General features: G+C 50.4%; 1 protein-coding gene and 1 pseudogene across 1 annotated transcript in view; one reads left to right on the top strand and one right to left on the bottom strand.

Moving 5' to 3' along the window:
* Positions 1 to 13,355: 13,355 nt before the first annotated feature.
* Positions 13,356 to 15,085, top strand: part of ADAMTSL3 (ADAMTS like 3) — a 368,709-nt gene continuing 366,979 nt past the window's right edge. The window contains 1 exon segment of the mRNA XM_065871391.1: positions 13,356 to 13,424. Within this exon segment, the coding sequence (XP_065727463.1) occupies positions 13,356 to 13,424 (69 nt within the window).
* LOC136143836 (6-phosphogluconolactonase pseudogene) overlaps positions 14,241 to 15,085 on the bottom strand; it is a 49,958-nt pseudogene continuing 49,113 nt past the window's right edge.

The following is a 15,085-nucleotide window of genomic DNA, read 5'->3' on the forward strand; positions in this document are numbered from 1 at the left end:
ACCAACCTCCAGACCTGTGGGACACTAATCTACTGCAGTTCTAAATATAAATAAGTACTAGATATTCTTAAATGGATCAAGTTTATTTACGTGGTTTCCTCTTCCTTGAGGATATGTTATTCTGAGATTTCTCCATCCCTCAAACGAAGGGACTCCTGCCAGGCACATCTTTCAATTCAATAGGTATTGCCAGGTGTATTTGACCCTTAGCATGGACACTGCTTAGCTTCAAGTTGGGATCCAATCCTCACTTTTGCCTACTCCTTATCTCTTGTTTTGCTGTAGAGGCAAATGGAGTGAGTCCCAGGAGACTCACCTGGTGTCTGTCCTTATGAGATCACGCATGGCCATGTGCATGGTCTAGGTCCCAGTGGATAACTGGGTTTTGTTCAAATCTCCCCTTGGGGGTACCGAGCAAGGCCAGCTTGAGATCTGGCCTTTGGGCGTCACCGAGGGTTGGTCTCAATGGGCTGACAAGGGACATGTGATCCTACTCAGTGTAAGTAAAAGTACAAAGAGCAGGAAGGGGGAATAAAAAGCCAAGTCTGTTCTTAACAAGAGATCAGCAAAGGAGATCAAATATTAACCTCAAGGCCAAGTCTAGAGGGCCGAAATAGGAGCATTAGAGAGATGTCAGAACATAGAATCAAGGGAGTGTTCGAGGGCAAGCCCTAACGAAGCGTGTCCAGTAGAAAGGTGCATGGGGAATTATCTGCCTGGAAGAGGCCCCCAAACTCAAGCCAAGTTCCATTGACATAAAGGTTCTTCTCTGCCTCAGAGGTAAACCGTGGAGAGGGGGGCTAAGAATCAAAGTGGATGTTATGGCTCCTTTAGGAAAACTTGTTCCAGTTCCTGGGATTGTCCTGGGACCAAGCATTCTTGGGGACATTCCTTTGGACTTGGAGTAATTCAGGCTTAAAGTGTTCCTCTCAGGAGCCACTTCCATTTCCCACCCCACGAGCAGGAAGAATCGGTTATGTCCACCTCCATGGAGGTGGAAGAAAGACCACCTTCCTGGGCCAGCTGTGTCATTTGCTTTACGTGCATTTTCTAGTTTAATCTTCATTAAAAACACTAAGACAAGTTGCAATGTTCATATTTGCAGGTGAAGAAATTGAGACTTAGAGAGGGCAAGTGACTTGCTCAATGAATATCACAGAGCTCAACTCTAAAGGCTGCGCTATGTCTGTACCTGTCAGATTGATCTTTTAGCGTGTCTGCCCCACATATAACTTCTACTTTACCCACTGTGGAGGGACCCATCAGCCACCCTGAACATTGTGACCCTATCCACTGGCCACAGTCGATTGGACCAGGGATGTGCATCCACTGTTTCTTTTTCAGTAGTGATAACTAGAACCCATTTGCTACAAGTTAGGTGGTCAGTGTCTTAGTCCAGGGCCCCACCCTTGTTAATGTCTCTGGGAATGTGGCTACCCTGGCAACTAGAAGATCTCTTATGTAGTGTACAGCACTGTAAGTCTAAGCCCCCTTGGCGCCTCCCACGGGCGAGTCCCCGATGATAACTAACGACGTTGAGCACCTTCTCATATGCTTATTGGGCATGTGTGTATCTTCTTTTGTGAAGCGTCTCTTCAAATCTTTTGACCATTTTATTTATTTATTTATATATTTTTTGGCCACACCACGCAGCATGTGGGATCTTAGTTCCCCGACCAGGGATCCAACCCGCACCTCCTGCAGTGGAAGCGTGGAGTCTTAACCACTAGACCACCGGGGAACTCCATCTTTTGACCATTTTTAATTGCCTATTATTCACTTGTGAGAATTCTTTATATATTCTGTATATGTCTATATGTCTACATTTATATTAGTATGTTGTTCTTAGAGTATCTTAATGTTGTTTGGTCTCAGTTGTAGAACCTCTGATAAGCTATGTCGGACAACATCGTTGGACATAATTTCAGGTGGGAAACAGAATATATAGTAAACTTTAGTATTGGTGGCTGGAGTGGATTGATTAATGGCCTCCAAAAAGATATGTCCCAGTCATAACCTACAGTACCTGAAAATGTGAATTTGGAAATCAGGTCTTTGCAGATGGGGTGTTAAGATGAGACCATCCTGGATTAGGGTGGGCCCTAAATCCAATGACTGGTGCCTTTATAATAGAAAGGAGAGGAGGATTTGTCACAGAGCCAGACACTGGGCAGGAGGCCATGGGGAAAGCATGGGAAAGCTTCCGTGGGAAAAGCAGAGAAAGATTGAAGTGATGCTCCCAGAAGCCAAGGAAGAGGCGAGGAAGGATTCTCCCCTAGAGCCTTCAGGTGGAGCACAGACTTGCTGACACCTTTATTTTGGACGTCTGGGCTCCAGAACAGTGAGAGAACTAGTTTCTGTTGCTATAAGTCACCCAGTTGTAGTCATTTGTTACTACAGCCCTAGGAAACTAATACAGTGGTGTTCATTTAGTTATTATACAGTTTCAACTCATTTCAGAGCTTTCTAGGGGCAAAATCCACCCTGTCAATGAGAACACCCAAAAATGTAGTAGTTGGTAAGGCAGAAGTAGCCTCATGAAGATGGGAAATGTCTTCTTCCAGTTGAGCATAGGCTTAATGACTAAGCCCAAGAGATTAATGGAAGAAAAATCCAAAGAGTGCTGGGGTATGTGTGGTGGACACTTCTCTTCCACTTGGGATGCCTCCTCCATGTAGACGCAGCTCCTTTCGTATGACTTTCTTTCCCTCTTTACACCCTCTAGCTCATGAGCCCTGGGTCCAGGGGGAACTTCATCTGACTGATGAGTTTAGAAAGAAGAACTGAGCAAACGTAGCTCAGCCCCTCCCCGCCCCTTCTCGGGAGCTGCTCATCAGTGGAGAGCACACGGAAAGCTCAGGAATAAAGGTGATGTGTGGTCTTCCTACACTTGGTTATTATTGCTCCATTGGTTCAAGATTTGGACAGAGGAGTTCCGTTTCTTGGTCCCCCTTGAACACCGGCACTTACTGTACTTTTCATCTCAGTGAGGTTTATTATCCTACCATTTAATCCCATTTAGTCTACGTATATTTATTTGATCTATATGTCCATATTTATAACTGTCAGTGTGAAGCCACAGGAATGGTAATAGCTGAGAGCCCACAACGAGAGGACGTGGGGCTGCCTTGCTCTCAGCTATACTCCCTCTGCCTCTTGGCTCTCCCAATGCAGCTGGATGCAGCTCAGAAAATGACCGTTCTTCAAAGGCTCTTGTGACTCTTGAGATTCCAAAGATGGAGGGGTTAGTGCTCCCCAGAACCTTCACCAGAAAGGTGACACATCTTGTATACGTTAAACTGATCATTCTAAAAACCATAGTCTCTGGTTTACATAGCCAGGAGGAAGCCAGAGGAGGAAGCTAGCAAGAGGCAGCCAGGAGGGTACCACACAGGGAGATACACCTACAGAGGGACCATTCCTGTGAGATCCCAGGCCAGACGTGGTAAAGGTGATGCTGAGTCTCCCACAAGATACCCATGGTTTCCTTAGCTTCCTGGCAGGGTGAACGGAGGACATTCACAGTGCACAGCTCTCTTCCTTCATCACGAGGGCCATTGTCGCCAGAGCAATGGCTACTAGTGTATCTCATCAACCCACTGAGTTTCAGTTATGGGGATAATTCCCTTCCTCAGTTTCCAGCATTCATATAGACTTTTATATAATATCCATTTAGTGATTTCAGTGGGGAATGGGTAGGATGAGTGAAACATTTGAGTTCAAATCATCTTGGATCAGAAGTCTCTACCTGACCTGACATTGCATGTCAATATCAGGGTTTTTTTTTTGAAAGGAAAAATTCTTTTCCATTTTCTTTCTTTATGCTTTGCAGAACACTAGTCATTTTGTTCTCAATCTTCCTGACACCATACGTGAATTTGGGGATACTTGTTTCATGGAGTTTTTTTGGTTTCTTTCTTGGTTTTTAAAAACAACAATAAAAATACACTGCTCTAGCACATATTTAATGAAATAGCATTTAGCAGTTTCATGGGAAAGGCTGAATAAGTCCCTCTCTTGCTTTGATGGTAAACAAGAGACCCAGGCTCGGATTGAATGTCAAACTTGCCTTGGAGGATTCAGGGGTGGGTGTGTCTTTCAGACGGAAGTTCACAATGAAAGAGCAAAGGAACAGAGCTGAGAGAACATCCTTCAGGCCGGAGCCACTGAACCATAAGAGCAAATGGTGAAGACAAAGGCAGAAATCAAGGGTGCCTCCCAGTGATTGCTCCTTGGTTTTGGTTTTTTGAGAAAAAGAAATAAACTTGTGATATTCTCACTGTTTAGGAGAACTTATAGACATACTACATGCACATTAGGGAACATTTAGAAATTCCTTTCCTGATGAACGGATGTATGGATAGATGGTGAATGAGCTAGCTAGCTGCCTGTTTTCACCCACACTATCAACTTCCACGGCTTCAAGTATCAACCATATACCGAGGAGTCACAGATCTAAATCTCCAGCCCAGGTTGTCTTCCTGATTCTAGACCCAGAGGCATTTCCAGCTCAAAACGTTCCAGGTGAAGCCATCATCTCTGCACTGCCTCTCTCCAGCCAATATACTCCTCTTCTTCTTATGTTCCCAGTGTCTACGAATGACACTGCCATCACCCATGGCCCATGGCAGGAATCAGGGTATCAGCCTTGACTGTCTCTCCTCTCTACCCTTTAAGTCATTCACCAAGTCTTAACAATTCTACATCTCTTACAACTGTCTCAAATCCGTCTATTTTCTTCTATTTCCACTACTACTTGTACCAGGTTAGGCCATCATGAGCTCTTGCTTAGATTATTAAAAATACAGCCAGACAAAACATTCTGTGACATAAATCATATCAATGTTTTCTTAGGTCAGTCTCCCAAGGCAATAGAAATAAAAGCAAAAATAAACAAATGGGACCTAATCAAACTTACAAACTTTTGCACAGCAAAGGAAACCATAAACAAAAAGAAAAGATAATTTACAGACTGGGAGAAAATACTTGCAAATGATGTGACTGACAAGGGCTTAATTTCCAAAATATACAAACAGCTCGTACAACTCAACAACCAAAAAGCAAACAACCCAATCAAAAAATGGGCAGAAGACCTAAATAGACATTTCTCCACAGAAGACATACAGATGGCCAATAGGCACATGAAAAGATGTTTGACATGGCTAATTATTAGAGAAATGCAAATCAAAACTACAATGAGGTACTACCTCACTCACACTGGTCAGAATGGCCATCATTAAAAAGTCTACAAATAACAAATGCTGGAGAGGGTGTGGAGAAAAAGGAACCCTCTTACACTGTTGGTGGGAATGTAAGTTGGTGCAGCCATTGTGGAAAACTATCTCATTTGCTCCTTCAGGCAGGGCTGTATCTTACCACACCGTTGTTTTCCCAGGACCTAGAACATAACCTGGCAAAAATAGATTGTCACCTAATATATATTGCATTTTGCTGCATTGAACTGAATTGTTCTCTAAGCCTAAAGCTGACTGGACATAGATGGTGGCATCTGAAGGAATTTGGTTCTTCACACTCATCCATAGAATATTTTTTGCCTGAGTCTTGGTAAAGAAGGGATAAAAATGCTTAATTGGCTATCCAAACTCTCCCAAAGTTAAGTGTGTTTTGCAAAACTTAATACATAGAAATGTTTTTATTGAACTTATATTTGAAAAAAAGACTTTTCAAGTATTTCTTTGTGCTGTTTCCAACCCAAATATTGCCAGTCTGACAGAGTAAGGGACACGTAGGGAAGTAGACTAAACAAGTGGGTCTCATTTTGTGGTGCAGGGTGAGTGACATGCCATGCAGCATGGGAGAAAATGCTTTTGTGCACAACTGTTCTTGACGACTTGTAAGAAAACCGATATCACATTTTTAAACAAAAAAGTGTACAGAGTACTTTGCACTCTGTTATTTTTGCTCAAATTAATCAATTCTGGAGAAAAACCTAGGACTCCTAGAGTTGTCAGAGATGAGGTGCTAGGTGTGAATTTTTCAGGAAGCTAAGGGTGAATCGTTAAAGGAATATATGGTGCCTGCTTTTGTTTTCCTTTTCTTACAATCTAACCCTTTGGTGAGTTAATATTTTTCTAAAATGTAGCCTGTACTTCCATACATCCATCAACAGAATCTAAGGAACAAGTGAATTCATAGATAACCTGGATTCATGAGCATAAACACAGCCCTGTACAATGATACTGTGATACTCTCAGGCCCCAAGATGAACAAAACTGTACCAGACTTATGGTGTCTTTTATTTCTTTTGTGCCTTTTACAGTTTTCCTGTAGCACCTTTATGCTGTTAGTATCCCTTTTCTCTGGAGGTATTCTGTCCCTTTCTAATTCTAGCCTCTAATTTACCCTTGAAAACTAGATGACAGACATGTGAGAATTATGTGCAAAGAAAGAATCAATAGTCTCAAATGAGACATAAGTATTTGCTTATATGCAATATGCTTAAATCTGATGTCAGTTGGATGCTCAGAGGCCTTTTTTGTTCTGGTTGTGGGGAAATGAGGAGAGACTTCCAGAGCTGGGTTCTAGATTAGGAAGATGTTTCTATGTTATACAAGCAAAGTATAGAAACAATCTCTGAAGTTAAAGTGGAAGGACCTCTTAGAACTTTCTGATTTTTATATTTCACAAAATAATGGAGAAAAGTGATGCTAAGAGAGGTGAAGTGACTTACCTGGAGTCCCCCAGTGTGTGGCCAAGCCTGGACAGGTAGCACATTTCCTGACCACAGCTCCAGTGTTCTCTACACTGGCCTTGTGCCTCTGAGGGGAAGAAGATAAGGTTCTTGTCAAGGGTAAAGGGGATGAATTCAAAGGCACTAGTAAATCCACTCTTCCTAGAGTACCTATGGTTTGCTCATGTTCCATGGTAGAGTCTATGTGCACATATATGTCTGTGTATATGTACAGGTTTATCAGAGTATGAGATGCACATAAAACTAAGGTCAGCACCTTCCTAGCCCTGGAGACCACGTGAAAATCAGCCTTGGGTCTGGGGCCTGGAGAGTTTTCTGGCCCTGAGAAGGGTCAACAAATCCCAACTCTATTCCTTTGCAGCACTTTGGGGGACTATAGCTTTCCTTTGACCAATCCCAAAGATTTGGAATTTTCTAGAAAGAGTCTGTCTAACACCACCTCACCCTCCTGACAGAGATTTTGACTGGCTCAGACCTCCAGTGCTGCAGCAGTCGTAATTCCTAAGCCTCCTGACTTGAAATGATGGATCTGGCACCTCTAAGAAGGCGTGAAATCACGGATCTGGTATGATCTGATCCCCAGCTCCTTGGAGATCTGGGTGCAGGATGAGAGGAAAAACCAGGAAGGGGGGGTGTGCCAAAGCACACAGAGCCCCTCACCAAGTAGAACCACTCCTGTCACACCTCCTCCCAGGGGCTTTTTTTTTTTTTTTTTTGCTTATGAGGCAGAAGCCTTGAACACGTTTTATAAAGCAAATTTTTGTTCCAAAGAAGTACTCTGGACAGGCAGAAAACTATCACCACTGGCTGAGCCTGTTTCCCATGTGGGGTGGGGCACACCTGAGAAGCCAGTTGTGGTAGATGCTGTTGGTGCCGGAGCCCTGTCCAGACCCTCCTTATTGACAGGTACACCCATCTCCCAGCTTACGTGAGTGTGGCAGCCCAGGGCTTATACCTGAGACCTGCTCTGGAGCATTGCCTTTGGCTCATGAGAACTGCTTAGGAGGTTCCACCGCCATCCAGTTCCAGTGGAAGCAATGTCACATGCGTACAACAACCCAGTCCTGTTGCCTGGAGACAGGGCAACTCTATGGTGTAGCTCCGGCTCCAGGATCCCTGAGGATCGGGAGAGGGCTAGACCTTCCCTGGGGCACGGGCTTGCTCTGCTCTCTGCCCTTCCCTATCCTGCATCCCTTGCTCCCTTACAGATCTTTCCTGTGAGAGCACTCCCTCGGCAATGTCGCACCCCTAAGACACCATGCTCACCTGACGTTTCCCCTGATGCATCCTTCGTTCCTACTTCAGTCAGCTCTAACTTCTATAGGATTTGCCTCCAAGGGTTCCTTTTCTCCAAGCCTCCGACACAGTCTTCTTGAGTGTGCTTTCCAAGTCCATCTCATGAGTTCTGCAACCAGAAAGAGTAATTCTGTATCAAGAACAAATTCAGGCCCAAGCCCTGAAGGGATGTCACCTCTCTCTTAGGGTAAAATACACACATACCCTAACAGAAGCATCAGAAGTTCACTAGTAGGAACTTCCCTGGTTCTGTCTCTCTCTCATACAAATGTTGCATTGTTGTGCTTGGCTGGTTGCAGCCAGTAGGCCATACAGGGAGTAGGGGTAGGAAACTCTGAGATAAGGGAAACTGGGAACTCAAGAAGATGGATTTTAGGGAGGAAATAGAACTTGGTTTCTTAGACCTCTCAGGATTGAAATGCACTGCCTTTGTCCCCAGGCGGTGGGGTTCTCATGCGGAGAGGTAGTCCAGGAGCTAGGCAGGGAAGGATCTGAGCCCCGTCCCCCATCAGAGATAGATCGGTTGGGCAGTCACACCCAGTGGCCTGATCAGACACTTTTTGGGGGTTCGTTCTTTTCTGTTCTTCCCACTCCCCAATCTTCCCCCACCTCCATGCCTTTGGCAATGTCTTGTTTAAATATTTGGGCAGGCTTCAGGGAAGAGGGGAGAGTGGGTGCAAATGACTGAGGGATGGCTCTGCATCTACACTTGGGCAGGGTGATGGAGAGCCCTCTGGGGTAGTTAGATGGTGAATCTGAGGACTGCACGTGTGAGGTCCAGCCCACACGTAGAGGAGGAGTAGAGGAGGAGTAGAGGAATTTGTGATCCTAACTCACAGTGCCTTAGCCACACACGTAGGACTGACTGCAAGACCTGCTAGGGTGAACAGGAAGGCAGAACTTCCAGCAGGGAACTGGTGTTTTCCCTTCTGCTTTTCACTACCGACCAACTGTTCCTTGAGGGGGCTGGCCTGATACTCAACGGCACTTGTGGGAGAGCAAGCCTCAGCCCTGGCCTCCCTACTTGATGTGGGTACTCCCTAGAAGCTCCAGAATCAAAAGTGCCCAAGGGAAAATGAGACAGGAGCCACTAATACTTTAGAGCAGAGCAGCTCATCAGCCCCCACTCCAGAGGCCTTCTCAGTGCCTTCCTGAGTCACAGGAAGTGCAGGGCTGCCACTGCACAAGCATGTCTCTTTGAATTCTCCATTTCATCTTGAATATGCATGTAATTTTTGCAATGGACTCCATTTGGGAATGTGAGTGACGTGAGAAGCGGTATAGTCTAGTTGCTAAGAACATGCAGTGTTTAAATCTTTCTACATCAGTCTCCTCATTTGTAAAGTGGAATAAAAGTTATACCTACCTCATAGGCTGGTGTGATGACTGAGTTAATACAAGCAAAGTACCTGGAACGGTACCTGGTGCATTGTGTTTGGAAATGTTAACATCATTATTCCTCTACCCTACCTTGATAGGAGAAGTGCAAAGTCAATCCTCATTATTTGCAGATTCCATATTTGTGAACTTGCCTATTTGCTAAAAGTTATTTGCAGCCCCCAAATCAATGCTTGCAGCACTTTCATGGTCCTCTGATGAGGGGTGAACATTTTGAGTTGCCTGATATGCATTTTCCCAGCTAAGGTCCATCAAGGCCACGCTCTGCCTTCTTGTTTCAGCTCTCATACTGTAAACAAGTACCCTTTGAGGGCCTATTCAGTGCCACTTTTCACATTTTGGTCTTTTTTCTTGGTGATTCTGCTGTTTAAAATGGCCCTCCAGAGCAGTGCTGAAGTGCTGTCTAGTGCCCCTAAGCAGAAGGCGGCTGTGATGTGCCCTGTGGAGAAAATCCTTGTGTTAGATAAGATACCCGTGTTAGATAAACTTCATTCAGGCACGCGTTGTGGGTTCAGCGTTAATGAATCAATACATATTAAGCAAGATGTCTTTAAGGAGAAACACACATATGTATTGATCGGTTCACGAGAATGTGGTGACCAGAGGCTGGCAGGAATCTAACCCTGTATCTTCCCCAGGATCAATGGTCTGGTATTCCCAAATTCACTATAAAGTTCCCTTTACTTTCTAAGAACATAACTGATAATGAATAGGAGAATCGACTGTACATGGGTGCATTCTTTCTGGTTTAGCCCAGCCCCCCCCGCCCCCACCCAATGACTAGTCTCCCCATGGCCGCCCGCTCCTGTGCCTCCTTCATACTGAATGTCCTCTGCTAAGTTCCCGCAAGATTCCAGCTGTTTTACATGGACCGCCCTGGAGATCCTCCTCTTGGCCAGAGGAAGTCACCGAGTTAAGGAAGGCAAGATAGGGGAGGTAGGCGTGCAGGGCCAGCTCCTCTCCGTAAAGCTCTAACACCACCTGTAATGTACCAAACACAGAACAGGCAGGAAAGCAACTTCAGAGATGAACAAATGGAGGCTTTAGAGAGAAGAGAGATATGGGCTCTAACCCTGACTTTGCAACTCGCTGTGTACAAGTTATGTTATCCCCTGGGCCTCAGCTTTCCCATCAATGAAATGGGTATAATGTTACTGTCACCACGGGGCCCTTGTGAAGGGCTTGGCACGTGGCTGGCACACACTAGGCACCCAAGGAAATGATGACTGTGGTAGGACTTAGCCGGGGGCATAGTGAGACTTTCAATCCCGGGCCCTTGGATTTATACCTCTGAGATTAGGCCAAGGCCAGGGACAAGCGTTCCACCTTACTTCACTTCCACAAGTCCACGAGGAAATTCACCCCAGTCCCGGTGCCTGACACCCCCACCCCAAATCCCAAGCCTGGGCACCCCATGGTTTGGGCAGCTGAGCAGCTCTGTTACCCAAGCTCGGTTCATAGGAAGTGGCACCAGGTACCCGCTTACGAGGCACCCCTACTGGTCGGTCGCTGGTGGTCCCTGGCAGCCAAGAGTCCGGGTGGTGAGTCCACCGGCACCTGCACAAGATCTGCGCTGGGCGCCTCCGGAGGCAGAGGCGGCGCAGGCCGGGTGGGGCCACTGGTCTCCGACTTTGGTCACGCCTGGCCGGAGCTCCGGAGGCTCGCAGGCACGAGCCAGCGGTTCCGGGCAAGCCTCCGTGTGGCCGCTGGGCCTGACTTAGCAGAGTCGGCGCCGGGGCCCTGGCGGGGCGGGTGGAGGCTCGGGGAAGTGCGGGGGTTGGGGTGGGGGGGGGGGGGCGATGGCATCCCCGCTCCCAGCTCCGGCTGAGGCGGAGCGCCCCGGCTGGCTCGCGGCGCAGCGGCCGCCTTTCCCCTGCGCGCCTGCCGGCGGCGGCGGTGGCGGCGTCGGCAATCCCGGCTCTTGGCACCACGCCTGGCGGCCGGCCCTAGGCGAGGAGTGGCTTCCAGGAAGCGGGCGGCGGAGCGTTCCAGCCGAGTCTCGCCGTCGCCGCGGCCCCGCGCGCTCCGAGCGGCCCGGCCCGGCCCCTCACGCACTCTCTTCGCGCCCCCGGCGTCCCCTGCACGGGCGGAAGGCGCGGGGCCGACGCGAGGGCGGGCGGGCGCTCGGGCACGCCGTGCACTTGCCGGGCGGTGCAGGTGGCGGCGCGCGCCCTCCGCCTCTGGGCCCCCGCCAGCGCCTAGCTCCGCACGCCCGGAGGGGGCGGGAGAGGCGGGGCGGCCCCGTCCCAGCCCCATTTAACTTCTCGGCGGCGGCGGCGACTGCGGCGCCGCGGGCTGGAGGCCAGCGTCGGGGAGGGTCCCGGTCCCGGATTCCGCACGAGGTGTTGACTGGGCCGCTTCTGTCCGCCTCTCCTCCGCGCGCGGCGAGCCCGCGCGGCCCGGGCTGCACGTCCCAGACGCTTCTGCGGCGCCAGGTGGGTGCTAGGAGCTCGGCGCCCGGGGGTGGGAAGGCTCTCTCCGGGGGAGCAAGACGGGGCGGTGGCCTCTGAGCGGGGTTGCGGGGCTCCGAGCGGGAGGGTGCACTGCTGTGTTCCCGGGAGTTTCAGAACCGGGGCGCTCGGCAAGGCTCGGAGATCTCGGGCCAGGCAAACTCCCGTGGGGTCCCGGTGGTTTGGGGGAGAGACATTCAGGGGCGCTTGACTGCGGGGAACTCCACCGGGTTGGGGGTTTTCAGATTTGGGGCTTTCTAGGTAGAAAACGGGGTGACAGCACCTAGTGGTCTTGGGCGTCGGAAGGTCCGGCCGGTTGGCTAGTGGGATGCGAGCGCCTAGAGCGCCAGGGACTGAGTGACGCGCCCGCTGTGGCAAGTGGACGTGCGGGACTGGGACGCGGCGGCGGCGGGGGCCCGGGGACTGCGAGGCGGCGGGTAGTCGGGGGGAGTGCGCGCCGGGACGGCTGCTATGAGCGAGCGAGCGAGCGAGCGAGCGAGCAAGGGGGCCGCACGGTCCCAGGGCCCCGCACTGGCCGCCTCCCTTAGGCCCAGAGTCGCCGCCTCAGGTCGGAAACAGCAGCACATTTGCGGATCGCATTAGGCCAGGCCCTTAATGCTTTCTCCAGATGGAGAGAAGCCACCGACCCGCCCCCGGACACCGGCTCCGCCAAGGCGCCTGCGAGGCGAAGCGAGAGGCGAGGGTGACCTCGGCTTTTCGGCTTTTCCAGGCTCGCCTCGTTCTGATTTCCCTGCAAACTGTCAGGAGAACTCTGAAGAAAGCCCCTGCTGCCCTCCTGGTCTCAGAGGGCCTCTGCTGGTTTGCCCTCATCTACTTTTAGGAGATTGCGCTAGTATGGCTCTGAGGCTGTGCCCTCCGAACCTCCCTTAACTCAACTCTCAGGCCTCTCTGGCTGCCGGGCTGAGGCTCCGAGGATGAACGGTGTCCTCTGGTGGGGAAAGCCTTGAACCGTCAGAAGACCTACATTCCAGTCCTAGAAAAGTCACCGTCTTGCTGTGTGACCTTAGGCAGTTCCCTTCCCCTCTCTGGGCTGGCTTAGTTGGGCTTAGACTCAGTTTTGCCTGAAGCAGCGAAAGCTGGTAGGTGCCCTAACCCTTGGCTCCATGCAGGCTTCCTGAGTGGGATGCCGATAGCCACACCCTGCTGCTGACAAATGGGCTGGGAAGTGGCTGGTGAAGAGATGGCTCAGCTTCTGGAGGGCTGGAGGTACGGGTTGCACACTGGAGGCTGGTCTGGCTGCCCTCCTGACTTTGATGTGGACTCCTCCTAAAGAGAGCCCCAGAGAGCCTGTACCCTGTAATAGGTAGCTCCATCCTGGGCCAACACAAACCTTTCCAAGATATTATGTGGGGCTCAGGGTTCCTCCCTTTGGTTGGTCTGTTAAGTCATGAGTGCTGCCACTGGGTCCAGAGCTGATTGGAAACCAAATCTTTCCTCCTTTTTAGGCTGCAAGTGAGCTCCCCAGGAGACCGGACTCCATGGCTTCCTGGAAGAGCCCCTGGTGGCTGCTGATATGGATGGTCTTCATGCACTCTGCCCTCCTGCAGGTAATCGGGAGGGGAAGGGGAATGGTAGGCATCCCTCTGTTTACTTAGGAGTTTCATTCTAGATCACCTAAGATGTGGTATGATTAATGTTAATCTTATACCAAAGAGAATCTAATTGTTTCTTACCTCCAGCAAATGGTATTTCTGGTTGGCTTAGCTGTAAGCCTAATCCAATCCCTTGGGTCCTCTCCGAGTCCTAATACCACTGTGCCTTGATACCACTGTGGATGCTATATATGAGTGGGGCTGTGGTGGATCCTGTCTTTTTCGGTCTGGAACGGCTGTCTGCATGTGTACTGTAGAGACTTGGCTGCTATAGGCCAGGACACAATGACTGGGCAGAGGCCAGGCTGTGGCATTAGCTCAGCCACTAAATAAGTATTGTGTTCATGTCTGTCAACACATATCACGCTGTTTTGCAGTCCTCCCTCCCTCCCTCCTCTCTCCCTCCCTCCCTCCCTCCCTCCCTCCTCTCTCCCTTCCTCCCTTCCTCCCTCCCTCCCTCCCTCCTTCTCTCTCCCTTCCTCCCTTCCTCCCTCCCTCCCTCCCTCTCTCTCTCCCTTCCTCCCTCCCTCTCTCTCTCTCTCTTGCTTTCTTCAAATGCTCTTTTTAATAACTGTCACCCAGAGCTACGGGCCCATGGGTTGAGCCCCTGGGCAGGGCTGGTGGCCAGACCCTATCAGCTTCCAGTGGCACTACAGGGCTTTCCTAAAATGAAGCCTGGAGTGGGCTGGCAGCGGGTCCCTGGAAGGTCCTGCCTACTGGGGCTGCGCATGGTCCCAGCTGCAGCATCTCTCGGGCGCCGGGTTACAACGGTTACAACGTGGAATACTTCCTCAAGGGCACTCATGGTCAGGAGTCTGGCTGCTGCCTCGTCCAGGAACCAGCAGAATTTCCCAGCTCAGGGCTGGACCAGGGCTGCGGGGAGCGGGTTTTCCTGCTTGTCGCCCAAAACGCTCTTCAGAATGTCTGCCTTGCCTGCTGTAGTCGCCACAAAGACGACACTTGGAGCTGCCTTCAACACGGGAAGTGTGAGGCTTCTGGGGAGTCGCCGATGGGGGGGCCACCAAATTCCCCACTCCTGCAGCAGGGGAGTGGCCGGGGAAGAGTGAGCAGGTGTGGCCATCGGGACCCACACCCAGAATCAGCAGGTCAAAAAGCAGAATGGAGTCCCCTCGGAAGTACTGTCTCACCTCCTAGGCATAGTCCTCAGCCGCCTCCTCCACAGGCAGCGCGGGGTTAATGGTGATCACCTGGTTGGCGGGGCTGGGCAGTGTGGAGAGCAGGTGGGGCTGCTGGAGGCCATCAGTGCTCTCGCAGTGCTCCAAGCGCATGTCGGAGAAGCCCAGCGTCCAGCGCGCAAGGCCGGCAGGCCCGGTGGAGGCAGTGGCAGTGGGTAGCTTGTGGGCCCGCATCGATTCGAGGCTGCTGCTGGACAGACCGAGCGCCAATTGGCCTTGGCCCCGCGCCAGGCGCTGCACCACCAGTTGTGCCAGTGACGGACCCAGCTCCTGTGGGCTTGAGAAGACCAAGAAGAGGCTGCCAATGCACCTGCACTGCAGTCTTTACTTTAGCATCCTGTCTTTCCCACCAGCCCCAGGGGGACCCAGCTCAAGCATCGCATCCTCATTTACCCACTGGACAGACTCAAATGAATGGAG

Source organism: Phocoena phocoena, chromosome 2 (assembly GCF_963924675.1).
Source record: "Phocoena phocoena chromosome 2, mPhoPho1.1, whole genome shotgun sequence".
Taxonomy (NCBI): domain Eukaryota; kingdom Metazoa; phylum Chordata; class Mammalia; order Artiodactyla; family Phocoenidae; genus Phocoena; species Phocoena phocoena.